Raw genomic sequence first — 24,909 nt, forward strand, 5'->3', positions numbered from 1 at the left:
CCATCCTGATGCATCCTACTTGCTACTTGTGCATTTATTTGCTTCGGACTTGCATGTTGACCGACTTATGAATATTGGGAAAGATTGAGGAAAGAGAAATGGCAGTATGAGGGTTAAAGAGAGTTAATCGCGTGTTCTGAAAAAAAACCCAATGTCCAAATAGTGTCGAAACTCTGCCGAATTTTCGAGAAAATAAAAAGAGGGAAGAAAAGGAAAAAAGTTTTTTTTTTGTTTTCAAAATAGATTGTTTTATTTACCAATGAAATGAAAAAAGAAAAAAAGAGAGAAAAAGTTTTTGTTTTCAAAAAATAGTTGTATTTGCCAATGAAATAAAAAAGAGAGACTCTTGTTTTCACAAATAGTTTGTTTTATTTGTCCGAGCTACGCCAGTTTGATTCTCACAGGGTGTGAGATACGTAGGCAACCCCCATCGGATCCAACTTTCTTTTTGCAAAAATAGCCCAAAAGCCCAAAAAATTTACTTTAATTTGAAAATAATTAGGGTGATGCCACTCTTGTCAAAATAGCCGAATGTCCCCCAAAAGGGCGCCGGAAGTCTATTTTTGCAAGAACAGCCACTTTTGTCACTTTCAAAGGTTTTGGCCGGTTAGCTGACACAGCCTTAAAATCTTCGTTTTTGAAGTGCTGAAAGGCCGTGTTGGCAAGGCCAGATGTTTTATGGAAATTATGGAATTGGTCATTTCTCTTAAGTCAAAACGAGTCATGGTTTTCTTTTAAATTAAAATCACCTTAATAAATGTGCAGGATGAGCACAAATCAAAAATGAACCTTTCTCAGTCCGTGAAGAGATCCCTTTGGAGCTACATATGTGGTGGCATGATTTGGGGGACGACAGCAGAAAAATTGTGACAAAAGCACTGGGCGGTCTTATTGGGCTTTTGAAGGTCAAGACCAGAAAAGACGTGATTGAGGCCTTAATACCGTTTTGAGACCCATCACATAATGTGTTCCACTTTGCGGATTTCGTGTTAACTCCTACGCTAGAAGAGATAGCAGGCTATGCCGGTTTTTGAAGGGAATCTCAGAAGTCAATACCCGGTAGCACTAAGAACAGTGACCCCCCACAAATTTTTGGACTTGTTAAGCATCAGTCGGGATGTTCGAGACGGAAATTTGGCCAAAGGATTTTGTACCTTCTACTTTCTGTACCGACGATACGGGAATCCACGTGGTTTCGAAACACCAGATTCTGGTCTTACTCATGCTGGGAATTACCATAAGTGGGAAGCTCGGAGAGGATTAACTTTCATAGTGGCGTTCCTTGGGTATTTTGGTTTGCCCAAGAAAAGATGGGAACATAGAGATGGGATTAGTTGGGATAGCTGACTTTATGGTGAATAAGCCAAATGGGACTATAGTTCCGTTGATCTTGGCAGAAATTTACCGAGCTCTTACTCATTGTCGAGAAAGAGCAAAGTTCTTTGAAGGGTGCAATATGCTGTTACAAATATGGATGGAGGAAAACCTTTGCCACCATCCCGAATACTTGAATTGCGGTATGATTGGCCTCGAGTGCATTGAAAAACATGAAAAGCGAGTAGAGGGTTATGAGTTTCCAGATGGTGCGGAAGCATGGCATACTCATTTGAGATCTTTGACCGCAAATAAGATCGAATGGACATTCGGATGGCTCTCGATCAACGAAGTAACCTATATGTCGGCTGAGGTGTGTTTTTTGCTGTTGATGGGTCTGCGGATTATCCAGCCTTATGCTCCGCATAGAGTCTTGCGTCAGTTGGGCCGGTACCAGACCATCCGACACAATGAAGATTTGAGTCAGCAAGTCATTGAGTTAGATCCAAAAGCTGCCTTCCCAGAAGAAAAAGTACGTCGGGTTTGGCATCAGTGCAGATTCTTAGGGCCTAACACGCGAGTACGAGACCTATCCAGAGGCGAGGTGGAGCCCAGTTATATTGCTTGGTATGGTAAAAGATCCTGAGTTCAACATGAGCCTGACAGGCCCGCAAAGAGACCTCATGTCCAGCAATTCACCGACGGAGCTCAGGTACAATGGGATTGGCTGACCAAAGAAAACAATTACAGCACTACCATTAGCAAGTTGGAAAAGCAAGTCAAAGAATTTCAATTCGAGAATAGCTTGCAAGTGTCGGCGGATGAAGGAGAAAAGAAAAAAACTAGCCAAAGAAAATGAGGCCCTTCGAGCTCAAATCCAAAAATTAAAAGTAGCAGCAGAAAATCCAGTCCGAAGTGACAGAGATGAAAAACTCATAGCTAACATGAGGCAGAAAGTAAATGACTACAATTTTGATTTGAATAAAGCAGAAAGTGAATTAGCCAGGGCTCGAAAGCAATTGGCTAAAAACCCAGATGAACGAGTATGCTTGTTTAAGCAATTGAGAGAAAGGTACGACGATGAGGTCGCAGGGTTAAAGAGAAGGGCCATCGCCGCAGAAAACAAAATGATCAAACAGGCAAAAGACTTCAAAGTTGAAAGGGAACATTGTTATACAGCATTGGCGCAATTAGAAATAGATTTGCAACAACTTCAGGAGCAAAATCATGTGGCTTAGCAAACTTTGGAAGCCAGGGCCCAGCAGATTGGGCGTTTTTTTATAAGAAAAGGGCGCCATAAGAGAGAGAATTAGAAGCATTGCCGACTACATCGTTATGAAGTGCCATATCTGTGAGGATATGAATCGCACTACATTCTTTGTAATGGTGATGACCTTTGTTAAACAAATAATGAATGACTTGAACTGACTTCAAAGGGATCTTGCATATAAGCCCGTGGCAAAACCGAATGATATCCCGCGGGCACTAGGAGCTTGGATGTATTCGTGATTTTTCGTTTGAGTCTGTATTTCCTTTTCTGTCGGAGTCTGTAAGTCATGTTGAGTTTGTATTTTCTTTCTATTTTTGAGTTTGTATTTCTTCGGAGTATGACAGTCCATTCTTGGAGTCTGTATTTCATCTTTGCATTGAAATCTGTTAGTCTTTTGGAATTTGTTAGTTTTGAGTTTGTAATGGAGGCATTTGTTGTTTTATGAAAACTGAAAATCCCAAAAAAATGTTTTATTTCGCACTTATCTACAAGAACTACGCTTGGTCTGATTCATGCGGGGTCATGATACGTAGGCAATCTTCATAGAATTCGACCGTAATCAAATAAAAGAGAGTAAAGTGAAGAAAGAGCGAAAAAACAAAAGAGAGAGAAAATAAGAAATAAGAGAGGGTAAAGACAAAGAGAGAAAAGAGGCAGGAATGAAAGGAAAGGAAAAGAAAAGAAAAGAAAAGGGGATGTTTGCAATTAAAAGAAGGAAAAGGCCGGGATGACGCATGCAACCAATCAAATACACAATAGAGACGGTTAACTGTTTAGGTGCATTCATGCCCAATGTGCAGTTACCAATCTGTTAAAGCCTAATCGCTAACAAGGTTATTTGTTTGATGTATTAAGTCCAGACAGGTGGTTAGTTGACTGACAGTCTGGCAACTCACTCCTACAACACCCGATCGAAAGACAGGCTGAATATGGTCGACCAGGAACCGGAAACAAGTATTGTCGACCCGTCGAAAGAGGTGGAAGAAATGGACGTTAATGCAATGAGGTAAGAAATGTATAAGCTGAAACAGCATATGGCTGAAATTTACCAAGCTTGGGCGAAAGGGCATCCACCACCGGTTTATCCCGCCAATCCTGCTTATATCCCACCATCAGCCTAACCTCCGGAGCCTCCCACTGTGAACTCATCTTTTGCCTTCCCCCTCTACCAACAATGTCATGACACCACTTCCCATACTTCTCAAGCTCCACCACCCAAACAAGTCTCGTACCCTCCCCCACCAATTACACCTATTTTTGTAGCACCTCCACCTGCTACATTACACAGATCTTCCAGTGAACCCCTGTTTCAAACTCATGAAAACCAGTACTATCCCCCTGAACCCACCTTCAAAGTTCCAAAACCATATCCTTACACTCATCATCTTGATATCCCGACAGAGACCGAGTAACCGCCCAAAAATCCCGAGCATGAAGAGATAATCAAAAAGGTCAAAAGCTTAGAGCAATCATTCTAAGATATGAAGGGGCTGGGAGGCCAAGTGAGTGTGGCCTATAAGGATTTGTGTCTGTTCCCAGATGTTCAGTTGCCAGCAGGGTTCAAAATGCCCAAGTTTGATCTGTTGGATGGGCATGGCGACCCGGTAGCACACTTAAGAGGATTCTGTAGCAAGATGAGAGGAGCAAGTGGAAGAGACGAATTGCTGATGGCATATTTCAGCCAAAGTTTGAGTGGGTCGGTGCTAGAATGGTACACCAGACAAGATCATAGCAGGTGGTACACATGGGACGATTTGGCACTTGCCTTCGCCTATCATTTTCAGTATAATCTTGAAATTATCCCAGACTGTCTGTCATTGATTAAGATTGAGAAGAAGCCCGGTGAGAGTTTTCGAGAATATGGGTTCCGTTAGAGAGAGCAAGTGGTGAGGGTTGACCCTCCGATGAAAGAAAGCGAGATAGTGGATTATTTCTTCCAGGCTTTGGAGCCCACTTATTTTGGTCACTTGGTGTCAGCGGTGGGTAAGTCCTTTAATAAAGTTGTGAAAATGGGAGGCATGGTTGAGGAGGGACTCAAGTCCAAAAAGATCATGAGTTACTCAGCAATCAAAGCAACCACCCAGGCCATTCAAAACGGTACTGGAGATGTACTCAGAAAGAAGAAGAAAGAGGATGTTGCAACGATCGAGTCGGCAGCTTGGGGTGGATCTAGGAACCTTCCACCATTCTACAACCAGCCTCGACCCTATCCCCAAACATACCCCCACACTCCATATAGCCCACCACAACACTACTACCCACCGGTAGATCTCCATTTTTCTGTCTATCACGCACATACTTATACCCAACCTCTCGCTCACGCGCAATGGCGTGCGCCAGCTCCACAGAGTCCTTACCAAGCTCCACAAAATACCCATCCACCCCCAAAAGCCTACAAAAACCCTCATGGAATAGGTTTTCGATCTAATAAAGCCTTTAAGAATGAAAGGTTGCAGAAGCAGAAGACTTTCACTCCATTGGGAGAATCATATACCAGCCTATTCCACAGACTGAGACAGTTGGGTATGTTGAATCCGATCGAGGTAAAAATGTCGAATCCTTTTCCTAGAAATATTGATCGCTCGGTGAGTTGTGAGTATTGTTCAGGGTCCTTGGTCCATGACATAGAGAAATGCTGGAAACTAAAAACAGCTGTACAAGAGCTCATTGATACTTATCGGATCGAGGTTCAAGCCCCAGAAATACCAAATATTAACCAAAATCCGCTACCAGCTCACCATAAGACCCATATGATTGAGTTGATACACAAGGGAGGGGAGGCTAAGAAACCCTCGCAGACAGTGATGATTATCCGCTCCAGTGAAAAATGTCCCAAGAAAAAATAATCAGCGGGAAATCAGTGGTCCAATTTAAAGAGGTAGACGACAAGCCGGTTGTGGTAGACGAGAAAGGGTCATCAAGTACTGTTGCAGTGAAACCAGAGAAAGCTAAAGTGGTGGTACTAGGGGTTACAAGTAAACCTGTTGTGGTCGTGAAGGGTGCTCGCACAAAGCCTGTTATCATAAAACCAGTAACTCAATTACCGATAGTCAACAGCAAGGCGGTCCCGTGGAATTATGAACGAATGACAGTAACCTACCAGGGGAAAGAGGTTAAAGAAGAAGTGTGTGAGACTCATGGTTTGACTCGATCGGGGAGATGCTTTGCCCCCGAAGAGTTGAGAAAAGCTAAGACCTCAAAAGATAATCCAGTGTTGGTGAAGAAAGTTGTAACTGAGGAAGAAGCAGAAGAATTCCTGAGAAAGATGAAAGCGCAAGACTATTCCATTGTGGAACAGTTAAGGAAGACACCAGCTCAGATCTCTCTCTTGTCATTACTAATCCATTCAAACGAACACCGTCGTGCTTTGATGAAGATCTTGAACGAAGCCCACGTTCCTGACAAAATCTCAGTAAACCACTTGGAAAAGATAGCTAACAAGATATTTAAGGTAAACCGAGTCACCTTTTCCGATGATGAGTTGCCCGTGGAGGGTACCGAGCACAATAGAGCCCTCTATCTGATGGTGAAATGCGAAGACTCCGTGGTTACTCGGGTATTGGTTGACAATGGGCCTAGCGCAAACATCTGTCCTCTCTCCATATTGAACAAGCTGCAAGTGGAGGATGACAGGATTCATAAGAACAGTATTTACGTTCGGGGATTCGATGGCGGGGGGAAGGATTCAGTCAGGGACATAGTGCTTGAGCTCACAATAGGGCCAGTTGAATTTACTATGGAATTCCAGGTGCTCGATGTGGCTGTTTCGTACAATCTGTTGTTGGGAAGACCCTGGGTCCATGCTGCTAAAGCAGTCCCGTCTACTTTACATCAAGTGGTCAAGTTTGAATGGGATCTACATGAAATTGTTGTACACGACGAAGATAATTTGTGTGTTCCCAACGGTGCCATTGTTCCGTTCATAGAGATTGACGATGACAAGGGACCATGGGTTTATCAGGTTTCCGACATAGTATCGATAGAGAAAATTCCGGAAGGAAAGTGCATTCCAACTCCAAAGATGGCTGCGGCATCAGTTATGGTAGCTGTTGAAATGTTGAAAAATGGTTTCGTACCGGGCAAGGGGTTAGGTGCATCTCTGCAAGGTATTGTGCGGCCAGTTTCTCTTCTAAAGAATCTGGATACTTTTGGTTTTGGTTTCAAACCCACCGTTGCAGACATGAGAAGAGCTAGGAAAATGAAAAAGAAAGCATGGGCATTGCCAAAGCCAATCCCGCGTTTGTCTAGGTCATTTATCAGGCCGGGTACCAGAAAGCAACTATTGTCAAAGGTCCCTGGACCACTGATTGGTGCCGATGGAGACTTGGAGAAGGGGTTCGAAAGGTTATTCGCCGAGGTCAATATGGTTCAGGCTGGGGAAGGGTCCAGCAAGACAGATGTGCAATTTGTGGGACCACATGTAAAAGTCAACAACTAGGAAGCTACTCCTCTTCCTACCCGAAGGGAGTCTTGGTAGTGGGTTTTGATTTTCTTTTAGTTGTCTGGGTTATTCCAGGGTCTGTAATTCAGATACTATGTTCCGTCCAGCTGGATGTGTTAAAACCCTGTTATCTTTATATTCAATGAAATGCAATTGTTCATTTTCCTTCATTTTTTCTAATTTTATTTTGTTTTCTTCTTTTATACAGTTCTTTTTATGCTGATATCAATGACATGACATACGTGAGGAATCTTTGGCCCAGTTTTAAAAGCCAATCTAACTCTGAAATAATAATACAAGAAATTGAGTGTGATGACGAGTTGGAATTTGAGGATGATGAGGCCTATGAAGAAATTAGTAAGGAACTAAGTCACTTTGAGGAAAATCCCAAACCTAATTTGAATGACACAGAAGCAGTTAATCTAGGGGACCAAGAAAATGTTCGTGAAACTAAAATAAGTGTCCATTTGGAACCTCAACTCAGGGAAGAGATAATTAAAGCACTGTTCGAATACAAAGACGTTTTTGCATGGTCCTATGATGACATGCCAGGTCTAAGCACTGATTTGGTGGTTCACAAGTTACCCACTGACCCGACATTCCCCCTGCCAAATAGAAGCTGATAAAGTTCAAAACGGATATGAGTGTAAAGATCAAAGAAGAGGTCACCAAGCAGTTCGATGCGAAAGTTATTTGGGTCACGCGGTATCCCACCAGGTTAGCCAATGTTGTGCTTGTGCCGAAGAAGGATGGCAAGACCAGGGTGTGCGTTGACTATCGGGATCTCAACAAAGCAAGTCCTAAGGATAATTTCCCCCTGCCAAACATCCATATATTGATTGACAATTGTGCCAAACATGAGATTAGTTCTTTTGTGGATTGTTACGCGGGTTATCATCAGATCTTAATGGACAAGGAAGATGCAGAAAAGACGACCTTCATCACGCCGTGGGGAACGTACTATTGTCGGGTAATGCCATTAGGTTTGAAAAATGCTGGGGCAACCTACATGAGGGCAATGACAACAATATTCCATGATATGATACACCAAGAAATCGAGGTGTACGTGGATGATGTGATCGTGAAGTCTAGAAAGCAGTCTGACCATGTCAGGGATCTGAAGAAGTTCTTCCGAAGGCTTCGCAGGTACAATCTCAAGCTTAACCCTACAAAGTGTGCTTTTGGGGTACCGTCTGAAAAGCTGTTGTGGTTCGTAGTCAGCCGTCGGGGTATTAAATTAGACCCATCAAAAATCAAGGCCATCTAGGAATTGCCACCTCCGAAGAATAAGACCGAGGTGATGAGTTTGTTGGGGAGATTGAATTATATCAGCAGGTTCATCGCTCAGCTCACGACAACTTGTGAGCCTATCTTCAAGCTGTTAAAGAAAGACGCTGCGGTCAAGTGGACAGATGAATGTCAGGAGGCGTTTGATAAGATAAAGGGGTATTTGTCAAATCCACCCGTGTTGGTCCCACCAGAACCAGGGCGACCGTTGATTCTATATTTGACGGTATTGGACAATTCATTCGGCTGTGTATTGGGTCAACATGATATCACTGGCAGGAAGGAGCATGCCATCTATTACCTCAGCAATAAGTTCACATCCTACGAGGTTAAGTACACTCATCTTGAGAGGACATGTTGCGCCCTAACTTGGGTGGCGCAGAAGCTGAAACATTATTTGTCATCTTACACTACCTATCTCATATCTCACTTGGATCCATTGAAGTATATCTTTCAGAAGCCTATGCCCACAAGGAGGCTTGCAAAGTGGCAGATCCTGCTCACAGAGTTTGACATTGTCTACGTGACTCGAACTGCAATGAAAGCACAGGCCTTGGCAGACCATTTGGCCGAGAACCCGGTTGATGAAGATTACGAACCTTTGAAAACTTATTTCCCTGATGAAGAGGTGATGCACATTGATGAGTTGGAACAAGTCAAGAAGCCTGGATGGAAACTTTTCTTTGATGGAGCCGCAAACATAAAGGGCATGGGGATAGGAGCAGTACTTATTTCTGGAACAGGGCAGCACTACCCTGTTATGGCTCAGCTTCGTTTTTACTGTACCAACAACATGGCTGAGTACGAGGCATGTATTCTGGGTTTGAGGTTAGCTGTGGATATGGGTGTCCAGGAAGTCTTGGTCTTGGGTGACTCAGACCTCCTGGTGCACCAAATTCAGGGAGAATGGGAAACACGAGATTTGAAACTCATACCGTACAGACAATGTTTGCATGATCTTTGCCAACGGTTTCAGTCGATAGAATTCAAGCATATCCCAAGGATCCATAATGAAGTTGCTGATGCTTTGGCTACTTTGGCGTCAATGCTACATCATCCAGATAAGGCTTATGTGGACTCTTTGCAGATTCAGATCTGTGACCAGCATGCTTACTGTAATATGGTGGAAGAAGAACTTGATGGGGAGCCATGGTTCCATGATATCAAAGAATACATCAGGATGGGAATATATCCGTTGCAGGCCATAGGTGATCAGAAAAGAACAATCCAACGATTGGTCTGTGGATTTTTCTTCAGTGGAGGGGTATTGTATAAAAGAACTCCAGATCTGGGATTGCTAAGATGCATAGATGCATGACAGGCCACAACTATCATGACTGAGGTACATTCCGGAGTTTGTGGACCGCATATGAGTGAGTACGTTCTGGCAAAGAAGATTCTCCGAGCAGGTTATTACTGGCTTACTATGGAGCAGGATTGCATCAGTTTTGTGCGTAAATGTCATCAGTGCCAAGTGCATGGAGATTTGATTCATTCTCCACCATCTGAATTACATACAATGTCTGCACCAGGCCTTTTGTTGCTTGGGGCATGGATGTCATTGGGTCAATCGAGCCAGCAGCATCAAACGGACACAGATTTATTCTGGTAGCCATTGATGATTTCACCAAGTGGGTTGAAGCAAAAACTTTCAAATCCGTGACCAAGAAAGTATTGGTCGATTTTGTGCATTCAAATATCATCTGTCGGTTTGGGATTCCGAAGGTAATCATTACGGACAATGGTGCTAATCTCAACAGTCATCTGATGACGGAGACATGTCAGCAGTTTAAGATTATACATCGCAATTCCACCCCATATCTCCCTAAGGCGAATGGAGCAGTCGAGACAGCCAACAAGAATATTAAGAAGATACTTCGAAAAATGGTGGAAGGTTCTAGGCAGTGGCATGAAAAGCTGCCATTTGCGTTGCTGGGTTATCGCACTACTGTCCGTACTTCAGTAGGGGCCACTCCATATTTATTGGTGTACGACACGGAAGCAATAATACCCACAGAAATTGAAATCCCATCCCTTCGGATTGTCGTTGAGGCAGAAATTGATGACGTTGAATGAGTCAAAACCCGCTTGGAAAAATTAAGTCTGATGGATGAAAAGTGATTGGCAGCAGTATGTCACGGCCAATTGTACCAACAGAGAATGGCGAGGGCATATAACAAGAAGGTACGTCCACGGAAGTTCGAAGTGGGTCAGTTAGTGTTGAAACGTATTTTGCCTCATCAGGCTGAAGCAAAAGGAAAGTTCGCCCCAAACTGGCAGGGGCCATTTATTGTATCCAGAGTATTGTCCAGTGGCGCATTGTATTTGATAGATATAAAAGGCAAATGTGTAGAAAAGGCTATCAATTCCGATGCAGTTAAGAGATACTATGTATGATTTCTTTGTTTGATTGTCTTGTTTGTATTTGGCATATTTCGAAAATTGAAATGATGAAGGCGTTTTGTTCTGCTATCTAAACACTTTATCCCTTATCACCCCTTTTGAGCCTTATTTATTTTCTTTCATACCCCTCTTTCGGGATCAACGACACAATTCAGAAACGCAAGTGCGGAGGATAAGTAAGTGAAAAGAAAAAGAAAGAATGAATAAGAAAGGAAAAGGGGAAGAAAAATGAAAAGAGAGAAGAAAGAGAAAGAAAAGAAAGAAAAGAGAAAAGCAAGAAAAGAAAAAGAGAGAAAAAGAAAGAAGAAAAGAAGAATAACAGAAGAAAAAAGAGAGATAAAGAAAAGAAAGAGAGAAAAGAAAAATCACAACAACGAAGTAATTTCTATGACATGAAATACGTTCGACCTGATTCCTTTTAAGGATACGTAGGCAGCCTCACGGTTCGGTCTCAGCAAAATAAAGTCCAAAAGTCCCCAAGCAAGAAACTGGGGCAGATGTGGTTGTTGTAAGAAATATGATTCCGAAAGTTGTAATTTTGAACCCATGAGAATTTTTTTGAGCCTTTGACATCCTTTCTTTTTATCCCTATCCAAAAGACCACGTTACGGTCCAAAGAAAGACCTTCCGATCAGTCTTTGAGAAATGCCAAGTCAAGCAGGTAAAGGTAATTCATGTCGGGGGCAACACTTTGGTTCAAGCAAGGAGGGAAATAAAATGAGAGAGTCTTATTGGTGAAAACCTTCACGGGAACCATAAGGCGATAGGAGTTGAGAGAAATTAAAATGAGAAAGTCTTATTGGTGAAGACCCTCACGGGCACCGTAAGGCGAAACTGAGTTGAAAGATGAACGAATGAAAAACGTCTGCTGGTGAAAACCTTTCAAGGCGCCGCATGATGAACAAGGTCAAGGTTTGGGTAAATTAATCAGGTCATGGAAATTCTGAGGTAACGAACTACGACAACTGAAAGTCGATTGGTCGGACAGATTGGGCCGATTAATCCGAAATGCATGTCATGATCATTGGTACCAGCTGTTCCACTCAGATAAGTTTCTTTTTCTTTTCCTTTTGTAGCAGTCATCTGGTTTTAGATTCTTCTTATCCTTAACCCGCAAAGTCATTACATTTCATTTCTTTTGGGTTTATCTGTCTAAGATGTTTCAATATCAGTCATGTTCAAAGTAAGTCAAAACTCACTATCAACTTCCAAAATTGCAAAGCACATCGTGGTCGGAGCATACTAAGGATAACATGATGTAAGGGGAGGGTACAAGGAATCACCAGAAGTCTCATCGGTGGAAGGGACTGGTAATGTCATGGGGGATGCAAAGGTTCAGATAAAGGGGTCAGAGGCAAAACAACAGTACGAGTATAAAACACTCGGTTCGTCAAAGATCATGGGGGTTTGAAAGTCAGTCAGAAAGTCAAAGCGGTTCAGGGCTAGTTCGGGGAAGCCAGTCAGAACAAAACGATGCAACGAAAAGATCTTCAACAAGAATGCCATCAGCTAACCACCATTTTAAATTGACTTAATATTCTTTGATTGAAATAGGGGCAGAAAAGTTCATTTGTTTCGGAGGAACTCTCCGCAAGGAAAGGCAGGCATCAAATAGGTTTGACACTAAGTTTCAGGACCCTCCTGGAAAATGGGACCTAGTTTAAAGTTCAGAAATAGCATAATCTAGCATAAATGTATCCCAAAGGAATAAGTTGGCTTAGAGCTTTGCATGTTCGAGATAGGATTCAATTAGGAGTTTCCAGGACCCTCCTGAATAATGGGACTTAGCTTTAAGATTTCGATTAGATAACAACATTTAGCGTAAATTCTGCTATAGGGTAGTATAATTCAGCCATGAAAGTTGTCACCCTCAAGATAAAATTTGACCTTTGATTTTCAGGACCCTCCTAGATAATGGGGAGTAGTTTAAAGACCCTCTTAGTTAACAAGATTTAGCAGAAGTCACACCTTTAGAAGATATAACTTAGATTTAAAATTGTCGTTTAAATTAAGAGTTGTCAGGACCCCCTGGATAATGGGACCTAGCTTTCAAATTCTTAGTAATATGACTTAGTTTTACACTCACATCTGTGCCCAGCCACCAAACTGGGGCAGAAAATTTTCTTTGTTTTTATCTATTTTGTTGAAGTCAGGAGCCCGCCTGGAGAGCAGGGAAGACATTTCAAGTTTAGCAATCAGGAGCCCGCCTGGAGAGCAGGGAATACATTTCAAGTTGAAGTCAGGAGCCCGCCTGGAGAAAAAGGGAGCACAATTTAAGTTTTAGCTTTCAAATTCTTTGTTTTGTCTATTGTGAAGTCAGGAGCCCGCCTGGAGAGCAGGAGTTCTTTCAAGTTGAAGTCAGGAGCTCGCCTGGAAAGCAGGGAATAATTTCACGTTTAGCAGTCAGGAGCCCGCCTGGAGAACAAGGGAGTACAATTCAAGTTCTGGTTTTTAAAATTCTTATTGATATTCGGTAATGTGATTCATTTTACACTTACACGGGCCCACATACCCAAACTGGGGCAGAAAATTTTCCTTGTTTTTATCTATTTTGTTGAAGTCAGGAGCTCGCCTGGATAGCATGGGAATACATTCACGTTTTGAAGTCAGGAGCCCACCTGGGTAGCATAGGAATACATTCAAGTTCAGCGATCAGGAGCCCCGCCTGGAGAGCATGGGAATACATATCAAGTTCAGCAGTCAGTCACCCACCTGAAGAAGGGGAAAACATCTCAGCTTACAATTCAAGGTAGTAACTAACGGATGTCACCGCGAGAATAAGGGACAATATGGCAGCAAAAACTACAAGATCAAGTTTGAAGATATAGATAGAATTTTGTAAAACATAGATCATAGTCTAGTCTAGCTTCTTTTATTTTTGACATGGTGTAATAAGGGGTTCAGTAAGCAGTAGCAGCAGCAAAAACAACAGTGAAAGACCAGCTTCATGGTAGTCCCAGCTACTAGACATTCCCGAACTACACTGACCTGATTTCTTTTTAGCCAAGGATATGTAGGCAACCTCGGAAGTAGGGTGCGGTCAAATCTTTCAAAAATGCTTCCCACGGAGTATTCAAACGGGCAAAAATCGCTCGTATCCGCTCACTTTATCTTTGCACGAAAATTCTTCGTGTTTTCGAGCAAAAAGGGGCAGTTGTGAGCACGTGATTTTTGTCCTACATGAATTACTCCCATAAATTCAAAACAAAATAACTTCCTTTTATTTGGAACCTTTTGAGGATTTCATGGCATTTTCTGTTAATTATTTGCATTTGTCTGTGCATTTCATTTTTGTTTAATTAATAAATACAAAAATATGCTGCATTTGCATTTAGGATTTAATTTTACATTTTTATAGATTAATTAGTAATTAGTGTTTTACAAAAATAGAAAAAACACAAAAAATAACTTATTTTGCATTTTTTTGTTTATAATTCTTAGCTTTGAATTTTGGTAGTTTTCTTTTAATTTGGTATTTAATTAGTTATGGTAATTATTTTTAGAGTTTAATTAGTTTAATTTGGTAGGATAATATTAGTTTTAATAATTAATTTAGGTTTTATTTCTAATTTTGAAAAGAAAAGAAATTTTAAAATTGAAAAAGAGAAAAGATTCAAAAACAAAGAGAAGTTCGGACTTGGGCCATTTTAATTAAACCTCCATCAACCCAATTGATACCTTGAAACATGTACAATTCCAGCCTAAACCATGCCCCAACCCGGTCCAAATCTCAGTCTATGACCAAACGACACAGTTTCCCTTATTAAATCTTAGTCTTCGATTTCTTTTAATCAATGGTCGGGAACTGGGTCACATTTTAGTATTTAAATGTCCTAAAGCCTACCCCCTCTCAAACTCATCTCTCTCACTTCCCATCATCAGAGACCCAAACAAAAAAACCTAGCGCCGCCTTGGTTTTCCACCATATCTGCCCGGCGGCGCCACCCCCAAATCACCCCAAATTAACACCCCAAAATCCCCATGGTTCCCTCTCCCCAAATCTCTAACTCTTTTCCCTCGAATCTATCCCGAATCCCTTGAATCTTAAATCTGAAGTCTGAACCCTAAAAGGCCTATTCTCGAAATTGGTTGCATGAAAGGTTATGTCTCGAGTTTTCTGAGTTTTTCAAGGTCAACTTACCACAAAATAATGATGGTCGCTGGTTCTTGAAAAGGAACAAGCGATTAACATTATCTTGGGTTAAGTTGGAATATCAATATCAATTCCGAGTCTATTTGGTAAGTTTCTGCATTTCCTTTTTGTTTCGTTTTTTTTTTGCGTTATTTCACATCTGTTCTTCTCTCGTCTATTATTTCTGTAGGTTTAGGTCTCTTCTGTTAAATTTGTTGAATTTGTTTAGCTTTTGGTTTTAGGTTCTTCTTTGTTTTGTTTTCTTTTAGAAATTTCAATAATTTTGTTGGTTTGTGCATTCTACATGTTTTAACTTCTGATTTCTGTTTCAGTCGATAACTAATTTAGTTAAACTTGGTGTTAATTTGATAATCTAGTTAATTCTAGCCCATTTATAAGTCATTCATTTAGTCTAGATTTTTAATTTGTTTGAAATCGTTTAAGTGCTGCTTTCCTCTGCCTTCCATGAGATTATAGAATGCTTTGGTTTATTTTGTTTGGGCTTTGGGTTTCTGACCCATTTGCAAAACGAAAGGCAGCCCGTTCATTTAGTTAAGTCATTGGGTCAACTTGACCCATAGATTTCAGGGTAAAAACAGGGATCCTAAGATGTAGTTTAGGAATTATAGGTGAGGGAAATCTCTTGTAACTGAATAGGAAGCTTCCTAGAAGCTGGGATTGGGACTAAAGTGAAAACCTGATTTTTAAATTAAGGGTATGTGAGCAAAAATGAGAATTTAAAAAGGGTAGGAGTGCAAATCTGAATCCCTTTTATGTTGCCATAAGACTTGCCTATAAAGGGGTCTTTCCTTCTTTAGCAAGTAAGAATTGAGGGATTAAAAAAAATACTAAAAGGCAAAACGGTTGAGAAAAGTTATTCTGAAAACACATTGAGATTTCTGCATCTTTTGGGGTGTGAATTGGTTCTGAATCAGCTCACTAATCTTGAATTTCAACTGGAATTTAAAAGCTTCAAAGAATTTTTGCTTTATCTAGGTGAAAAATGGTTTAAAGAGCTGAAATTGTTGGATCTCTGGAAGCTGTTTGATTTGGTTTTACTGCTGATATACTTGTTGGCTTGGTTTTGCTTTAAGTTGATTCTCAAAATTCTTGTTTGTCTTTGCTGTAACCAGGTACACATTCGACTTCAAATGACATATTGAAATGGGAATGAGCATGCTGATGATACCATGTTTTATGGCAGTATATGTTAAATTATTTGGTTCTGTGTTCATGTAGTCCTGTTGCATGGTTGTGTGTTCATTAAGTATTATTAAAGCATTTGTAAAGCAGATGAGTAATTTGGTCTAGTATGGTTTGAGTTATGGGTTAATAAGAATGTTGTTAGATACATTTAGCCATGCTTTTAGTACTATTAGTTCTAATGTGAGATTGTGTTCAGAAGTTAGACATGTGAGTTCCATTAACTAACTTGAGGCTGCTTACCTCTTCTAGATGTTAGGTTAGGTGTTTGAACGAATTCAGTGCACGATATTGTATTTGATAGCTGATCCGAATGGCTGTAATATTCCACTGAAGCCGCTGAATGTGTTAGTTTAAATATTGATTATGTAGTAGTTCTGATTTTGAGATGCAGAAAATTGGTTGTGCCATGTTGCAATACAAAAGTCTCCTATTTGGTTTAGGTAGAATCAACCAGTGATTGCTTTCTTTCGAGGTTTGGAGTCAGGCAGTTCCCAGTCCTTTGTTAATGAATGAAGTCTATCTTGAAACTTTAAATTGTTTTTCTTCTTGCTGGAAATTCGAATTGGTGGCTTAAAATGATAAAACATCCTGCACGAGCTGTTAATAATCAGTTTTTTTTCAAATTCTAAATCTTTACAACAATGTAGTTTACTTTCAATTGTTAATGCTTAAATCACTGAATTGGGCTATTAACATTGGCCCAGTTGTGCCAAATTTTCTTTTGACGGACAGATCTCAGTTATGGGCTTCGTGTTTGAGCCCATTTGCATCATCATACCTCTTGGCGAAATGGGCAATTGGTCATTGGGTTCATAGCCCGCCTGGGCTCCTTCAGTAATTCCATTTGATTTCATGTACTGTTAACTTACGAATTAATAACATTGATTTTAAAATTTTCGCCTTAATGATTGGAAATTCTTCAGTCTTTTAATTAGTTAGCAGGGTCCTTTAAATTAATCGAGGTATGCCATATCAAACAAGACCAATATTTATGACCCTCAAAATTAAGTGTAGAAACTCTTTTATAAGAATAATCGAGGTGCGTCGTGCCGAACAAAAGTCTTAAAATGCATGGCCCTCGCTTAATTAGTATTTTGAGCCTTAGAATTCGAGGCGCGCCATTTAGCGAATTTCTATGGCCCTCGCAAAGTTGCAAACGCATAGTTGCTTTAGACGCGTAATTAAATTACCTTTCTAAACTCGGGTGTGCATTTCATGTGACCCAACTCCAAGTCTTAACAACGTTAAATAAAATGTGTCTCGGACTGCGGGTGCATTTCATGTGGCGTGGTCCAAAGACGTGTTTTAGATGACGTTGAATCTTCCTAAAAATAATTAAAAGCGGTTAAAAAGTTAAAATTTGCACATAGGTTCAAATGTATTAAAATCAGATAATTAAGCCAGTTATAACAGTTGAGCGACCGTGCTAGAACCACAGAACTTGGAAATGCCTAACACCTTCTCCCGGGTTAACAGAATTCCTTACTCGGATTTCTGGTTCGCGGACTGTTAAACAGAGTCAACCCTTTCCTCGATTCGGGATTCAACCGGTGACTTGGGACACCATAAATCTCCCAAGTGCGACTCTGAATCTTTTAACAATAAACTCCCTTAATTGGCGACTCTGAATTAAATCCCGTTTCGATTGTCCTTTAATTGGAAAAACTCCCTTTTATTTATACTCTCCCGGGGATGTAGTAAAAAAGGAGGTGTGACAATTGATCTTGTCTATAAACTACGTTACAAATTTAACTGTACCGTTTTACGGTTAAACAAAAAATAACTTAATAGTTCATCCCAAATGACTAGTGATACTTTAAATAGAACCGCTCATACATCAAGAGTCATTTAAAGTTAGAGAAATTTTGCTGTTGTTATTCTACCACTACACACACACATATATATATATACACTATTTTTAATTTAAATAATTGAGTGAACTAGTTGTTTAGTTAATTCTATTTCATTTAATATTATACTATATATATATATATATATATATATATACACTATTTTTAATTTAAATAATTGAGTAACCAGTTATTTAGTTAATTCTGACGGATATTCTGAACTGGTAAGACCCGATTTTCTGGTGTAAATTTTATGGGTGGTCATTTAGCTTTGTGTTCATTACCCAAAATTTATTTTCCTTTTATTTGTTACGTAAAAGTCAATTAATTTTGTGTTTATTACCTAAGTCATTTTTCTTTCTTTTGTTACACAAAAATTATTTTACTATGCTCTAGTTGTCACAATAGTCATCTTGACTAGATTTTAAAACATTCACCTGAAAAGTCTATTATGCCATTGACAATATAAATCTTCCGATTTATGTAATACCTTATATATATATATAATATAATATAATTTATTTTTACCTAGGTATTTTACTTATAATTCAAATAATTTTATATTGTTTTATTTATTATTGTTATAATATATTCGTACATTTAATTTTACTTAACGTTTAATTTTCAAGATATATAGGTAACATTATTAAATTTTTCACTAACATTACTGTGAATAAATCTCAAGTTAATGTTCTTAATTATGCCTAATAAAATATTTTTAATAAAAATTATAAAATCAAAGCTCATAAATTTATCCGCCAAGCCATATTCGTTAATCCAAATAAACAAAACACACACATTTAGAACACTGATACTTCAGATTAATACTTTCAAATAAATAATATTAATAGATAAATTTTTAAAAAACTTAATATTAAACACAAATATCTCTGAATTTTGTAAGTTTAACTAACTATAAAAAACACATTTGTTAAATAAATATTTTATTATTATTTTAAATAAATATTAAAAAACAAATATTTTTATCATTTATATTTTAAAAGATGTTCATGTTTGAATATGATTTTAAACAAATTGAGTGCCATGAAAAAATTATATGTAGGGGTATATTATAGAAATAATAAATAAAATAATATATAGTTATTTTAATTATAAGTAAATATCTAGTTAAAAATATGCTCTATAGTATATAATATAGAAGGTATTATATGAATGAGAAAAGTTATAATGTCAAGGGCATAATAGACTTTTCAAATAGAAATATTATAAAATCTGGCTAAGGTGAATTTTGTTATAAGTAGAGCAAAGTAAAATGATTTTTGTGTAACAAAAGAAGAAAAATTGACTTTTCGGTAATGAACACAAAGTTAAATAACTTTTACATAACAAAAAAGAAGAAATGATTTTTGAGTAATGAACACAAAGTTAAATGACTACACGTAAAATTTGATCTTTATTTGGAAAGACAAGAGTGTTTAAAATTGATATGCAAGATATGTTGGTAACTCTTTATTGTTCATTAGTTTTTTAACATATCAGAATTATATTATAAACTTTACTTTGGAACGAACTTATAAAAGAAATTCTCTTTATGAAACAATTGACAATTTATTATGCAAGACATGTTGGTAACTCTTTATTGCTCATTAGTTATTTAACATATCGGAATTATAAACTTTACTTGGAAAGGAATTATAAAAGAAAATCTCTTGATGAAACAAGCCTTTGGTAATTTACTTTCTCTAGTTTTGGCCCTTTATTTTCTATAAAAATAAGAATTCCACTAGATTCTCCAACATCAGCCGAAATTAATTAGAGAAGATATTGTAAATAGTCAAATAGATTACGTTTAAAGTAAGGGATTAATTTACTTATATAAAAGGTATATTACATTGCAAATAATAATAATAATAATAATAATAATAATAATAATAATAATAATAATAATAATCATCATCATCTTTGCATCTCAATCCCAAGTAAATTTGAATCGGCATGACTTACTAGTTTCTTTACAATAACTTGGGTTTCAGTGTTTATTTTTATTTTTCTATCAAGTCACTGTAATAATACTTTTCTGAAAATTTTCTTATATCAATCATTAATTCACGTGAATGAAAAATGATTGATTATAGCTATTTTTTGTCATTTTTGCAGGACAGAGTTTCCATCTTTCTAGTTTTTGCTACTTCATTTATTCTGCACCAAGGTCTTGCTGCTACTTTTGATGTCACGGATTATGGTGCTATTGGAGATGGAGTAACTGATGATTCTCAAGTAAAGTATTTTTTTATAATTAGTTTTCACATCTTAATTATAAAGAAAAAAAATTCTATGAATAGAAGAAAAGACTTTGATTAATTGTTCTTGTATTATGATTAATCTCCATTTTGAAGGCTTTTCAACAAGCTTGGCTAGATGTATGCTATGATTGTGAAAATCCAACGATGAACCTACCAAGTGAAAAGTTATTCTTGTTGAGCCCTATATTATTTCAAGGCCCTTGCAATTCTACCACTATTAATATACAGGTAAAATGCTACACTTTCTTTAATTAGGAGATATATAGCCCAGAAATATTTGTTAGAAATTAAACTTCACTTTCTAATTAAACATGTTTCATTTGATTTGGTTTATTGGAAAAGGTTTTAAAATTTTATAGATAAAATTCTAGGAAAAGCTCTTTTTTGAGAAATGTCCTTGGACAAAAAGGGCAGCTTGGTGCACAAAATATTCCGTATTCACGCAGGGTCTGGGGAAGGTTGCACCCCAAGACAACCTGCAAAAGGGAGAAATAAATTCCTTAAAAGAATTGGACACTTTTAAAATAATTTTTTAACAAACATCTATCTCACTTTTTAATTAAAAAAATAGCAACCATCTAACGTGTCTTTCTTCTCATGAATTTATTTTTAAGGTGTGTGTGTAAGAAAAAATATAAAGGAACACAAGGGAGAAATAAATTTCCTCAAAAGAATTGGTGGATTCTATAATTCTTTTTGCAGATTATTAGAGAGAGATTTACTTAATTATTTTCAAAACTAAATATCGTATTTTTTTTATAAACAGGTTTTAGGGAATATTACGGCACCCCAAAATATAACAGAATGGGTAGGGTGTGAAAATGATAGTTGGCTTTATTTCACTGGGATATCTGGTCTCATCATCAATGGCACTGGTCAAATTAATGGTCAAGGCGCTACCTGGTGGAACATTTCTGGTCGCGCTCACAAGGTATGTTTAGAGCTCGCACTCAAAATATTCTAATTCAATACGATAATTCAATGCTCAAGAGGTTAATGGAAAAAATTAACCATCAAAAGAAGTGGTGCAGTGGATAAGGCGACTCTCCCTTAACTAGAGGTCTCGAGTTCGAGCCCTGGGTATGGAAAAATCCTTGATAAGGAGCGCTTCCCCTCGAATGGGGCCCTACGCGGCACGAATCCCGATATAGTCGGGCTCCAATGCGGGTATCGGACACCAGGTAGGAAACCAAAAAAAAAAACAATTTAAACTAAAGCATTAAGAGTTTGAACTCTAATAATCTCTTGATTTTTGATGTTGAATTGCATTTCTTGTTAATTATTCGAAGAAAAAGAGAGTTTTAAGGAATTATGAGTCAATAATATTAAGGAATTTGACAAAGCCTTTTTCTCTTTTTTTTTTTTTTTTTTTTTTTTTGCTAGGTCAATGGGACTTGCCACAAGCCAACGGTAAGACACTTCGTATTTTTCAAAGTGTTAAGGTATAATGTGGTTATGTGGTCGCTGAATTGCTTAAACCCTTTTTGTAATTATTGATTATGGAGTGTTCACTTAATTTAGCAAAGTTCTAGTAAATATTTCTGTAATTAACCTAATTTTCTCAAAGTTTGAATCCATATTTTTATGTTAGTCGTGGGTAACATTTCAATATTTAAAATACTGGTGAAATATTAAAGTTTTGTTTAAGATAGTAATTTAAGTTAAATATTATTTTCCACCGATAGTAATTTAAATGAAATTCATGTCTAGGCAAACACAACTTTCAAATATATATTTTTCAACTTTATGGTTCAGTTTGAAACTCTTTTTAAAAAATAAATAAAAAATAAACTTCAACCAAATATAATATCCAAATGCCTACTAATTGTTTTAATTTTTGTATGAAAATTTTTGCAGGCTATGCACTTTAATTTTTGTAATGATCTTCAATTGAGTGGACTGAACCTTGTTAATAGTTCAAGAAACCATATTAGCATTAATTTTAGCACAGGGGTAAATATCTCCAATATCACTATAACTGCACCTGAAGATAGCCCCAACACTGATGGTATTGACCTCTCTATGTCTACTACTCAAGTTCAAATTATGAATTCCACTATTCAAACAGGTAAGTATAATTTTAATGTACTATTAGCAATGTCTTAAGGTTAAGTTTTTTAATTCTTTCGATAAGATTTAAGTTGATTAACTTTCGTAACTAAAAGTATTGATACAAATAGGCGATGATTGTATTTCCATCAATACGGGATGTTCTGATATCAATATTACTGGTATTTCATGTGGACCAGGACATGGTATAAGGTAAAAGTTGACCTAAATTTCTCTTTTCATTTTTTGTTTCTTTTTTCTATTTTACTTCATTTTACACTTTTTATTTTACTGAAATCCTTCCTATACCTTTTTTTTGTGTGTAAATGCAGTGTAGGAAGTCTAGGAGTTAATGAGACTTTTGTTACTGTGGAGAATATAAATGTAACAAATTGTACCCTCCAAGGAACACAAAATGGTGTAAGAATCAAAACATGGCAGGTAAGTAGAAGGATGGTTCTTTTACTAATAAACAAAATAAAGAGGGAAATTAATTTATTTTATACAAATATTGTAAAATTAACCTTCCATTTTTTTCTGAAAAATGTCTTTTGATTGCTTTTCAGGGTGGTATGGGCTATGCCAGATTTATAAATTTTGAGAATATCAACCTCACAAATGTTCGTCATCCCATCATCATAGACCAATTCTATTGCAATGGTGCTCATAATTGTGGAGTTGAGGTAATACAAAAAAATTAAAACCCATCGAATTCTTAGTAAAAGGGAACATATTATATTTTGAAACGATAATCCATATTATTTTTTTGTGCAGCCAAATGCAGTCCAAGTGAGTAATGTAACATACAAGGATATATTTGGGACAACACCAAGCAAAATAGCTATAAATATGAATTGCAGTGACAACTGCACAGCTTGCACCAGCTTAGTGTTTGAGCAAATTAATATAACCACAGTTTTTCCTGAAAAACAAACTCTTGCAGCTTGTAATAATGCTCATGGACAAGCCAACTCAACTTTACCCCCAATAACATGCTTGTTAACATGATTATCAAGAAAACTTTCCATTTAGTTATAGAAATTGGAGGATCACCATTTCTTTTAGCAGTATAGTATTTGGAGTTCGACGCATGTTCATGAGTTTAAGCTAATAATAAGTTGTTAGTTTTACTTGAATTATCTACTAACTTTGAGGTCATTGTATTGGTGCTTGTTTATTACATGAAAATCACTTGGAATAGATATTGTTGTTGAACGTACGAACAAAGTTTCACATTAAATGCTGATAATAAAAAAAGCTACATATTAGGTGCAACAATGCTCTTATTCAAATGAATAAAATATGTGCATACACACCATTTTCATCCTTTTTACGAGCTACCACTATATTTTCTAGCCAGTCAGGGTAGAGTACCTCTCAGACGGATGTGTTGTCAATGAGCTTTAATATGGTGTGAGACATTTTGGGAAAAATCCTACGCATGTTAAAGGATCCAAATATTGCTTCAGTCATGTACTCCTATTGTAGTGAATTGCATTCGCCGTATGGCATGTTAAGCGTGTACCAAGGATAAATACTTATATGCATATGATGTTTACACCAAACCAAGCAGTTTAACCATGACATTTACAATTTAAAGTGCGGATCCATATCATTTAATCACAGTTAAGCAAAAAATATATTGTATACAGGACATATATCATGCATTCATTTACTTAGTGTAAACACCGGGTGCTGGAAAGATTTTACCTGAACCAAATAGCAAAGCACACTAAGATATCTTGTCAAATATGCATTCAAGCAATATATTAACATTGTTTATAGGCCAAATATATCGGCAGCCCCTTAAAGTTGTCCTCACTTTTTACTTACACACTCTATCTTAAGTTCGTTTCATTTGAACACTTCAATCATATCTCTTATGTACCATTTAAACACAAAAAGCTGACATGGTAAGTCAAGTGTTCCTCACATTTTTCAGACGTGTGAAATGGTCCAAAAACAAACTCCTCATCTTTCTTTCCGGAAAATGAATAATTTTTCTTTTAATTTTTCATCATTCTATCTCCATCGATATAATCACCTTCTCCATTCACCCCCTTCTCCAATTGTAGAATGAGGCTCCTGACCTATTGTAGTCCGACGAATGAGGCGGAGAATTTCCCGGCGAGCTGAGAGGAGAAAAAAATGAATAATGGCAAAAGAAATCTGCAACTTATAAAGGTTACTCATGGCTACAAACGTTTTTGGACTTTAAAAGAAATTTTCAAGATCTGCAACTCACTAAGGTTACAACAATCTGAAAGTTTGTTTTGGCCGAAAAAGTTCCTTTCTGATATGAAAAATTTGGAATGTCGTTCTAAATTTGAAATTTGAGCCTAATTTGTATGTAACTTTCAGCAAAATTTGTTGGTAGTACTCCAAAGATTCTTGGCTAGGTTAGAATGTTACTGATAGTACTAGCTCCCTCTCTCTGCTCGCGCGCGTTGGTGTGTTTGGATTGTTGAAATGAGGAATTTTCTTTGCTCTCTTTTCCATTGTCCTAATTCTTTTTTCTGTTTTTGGTATTTCAGTTTAATTTTGTCAAATCTAATGCAACTCCGTCAAAGCTTTGACAGATCTCAGTCCTCAAGTCTTAGATATAAAAATATTTTTTGCTTTCTCACATTAGATATGGGGAAGAAAACGATGTAGGTGGAGAGTTTTACGAAGACAAAATAGGGGGAGGGGGG

General features: G+C 37.6%; 1 protein-coding gene across 1 annotated transcript in view; it reads left to right on the plus strand.

Annotated features, from left to right (window-relative positions):
- LOC107776714 (putative polygalacturonase At3g15720) overlaps positions 1-23,224 on the plus strand; it is a 29,449-nt gene extending 6,225 nt beyond the window's left edge. The window contains exons 2-11 of the mRNA XM_075219103.1: positions 15,844-15,980; positions 20,022-20,141; positions 20,261-20,395; positions 20,934-21,098; positions 21,551-21,577; positions 22,025-22,235; positions 22,348-22,429; positions 22,549-22,657; positions 22,783-22,899; positions 22,991-23,224. Coding sequence (XP_075075204.1) covers positions 15,844-15,980; positions 20,022-20,141; positions 20,261-20,395; positions 20,934-21,098; positions 21,551-21,577; positions 22,025-22,235; positions 22,348-22,429; positions 22,549-22,657; positions 22,783-22,899; positions 22,991-23,224 — 1,337 coding nt within the window. The remainder of the gene's footprint in view (positions 1-15,843; positions 15,981-20,021; positions 20,142-20,260; positions 20,396-20,933; positions 21,099-21,550; positions 21,578-22,024; positions 22,236-22,347; positions 22,430-22,548; positions 22,658-22,782; positions 22,900-22,990) is intronic.
- The last annotated feature ends 1,685 nt before the right edge of the window (positions 23,225-24,909 follow it).

The sequence above is a fragment of the Nicotiana tabacum genome, chromosome 1, assembly GCF_000715075.1.
Source record: "Nicotiana tabacum cultivar K326 chromosome 1, ASM71507v2, whole genome shotgun sequence".
Taxonomy (NCBI): Eukaryota; Viridiplantae; Streptophyta; class Magnoliopsida; order Solanales; family Solanaceae; genus Nicotiana; species Nicotiana tabacum.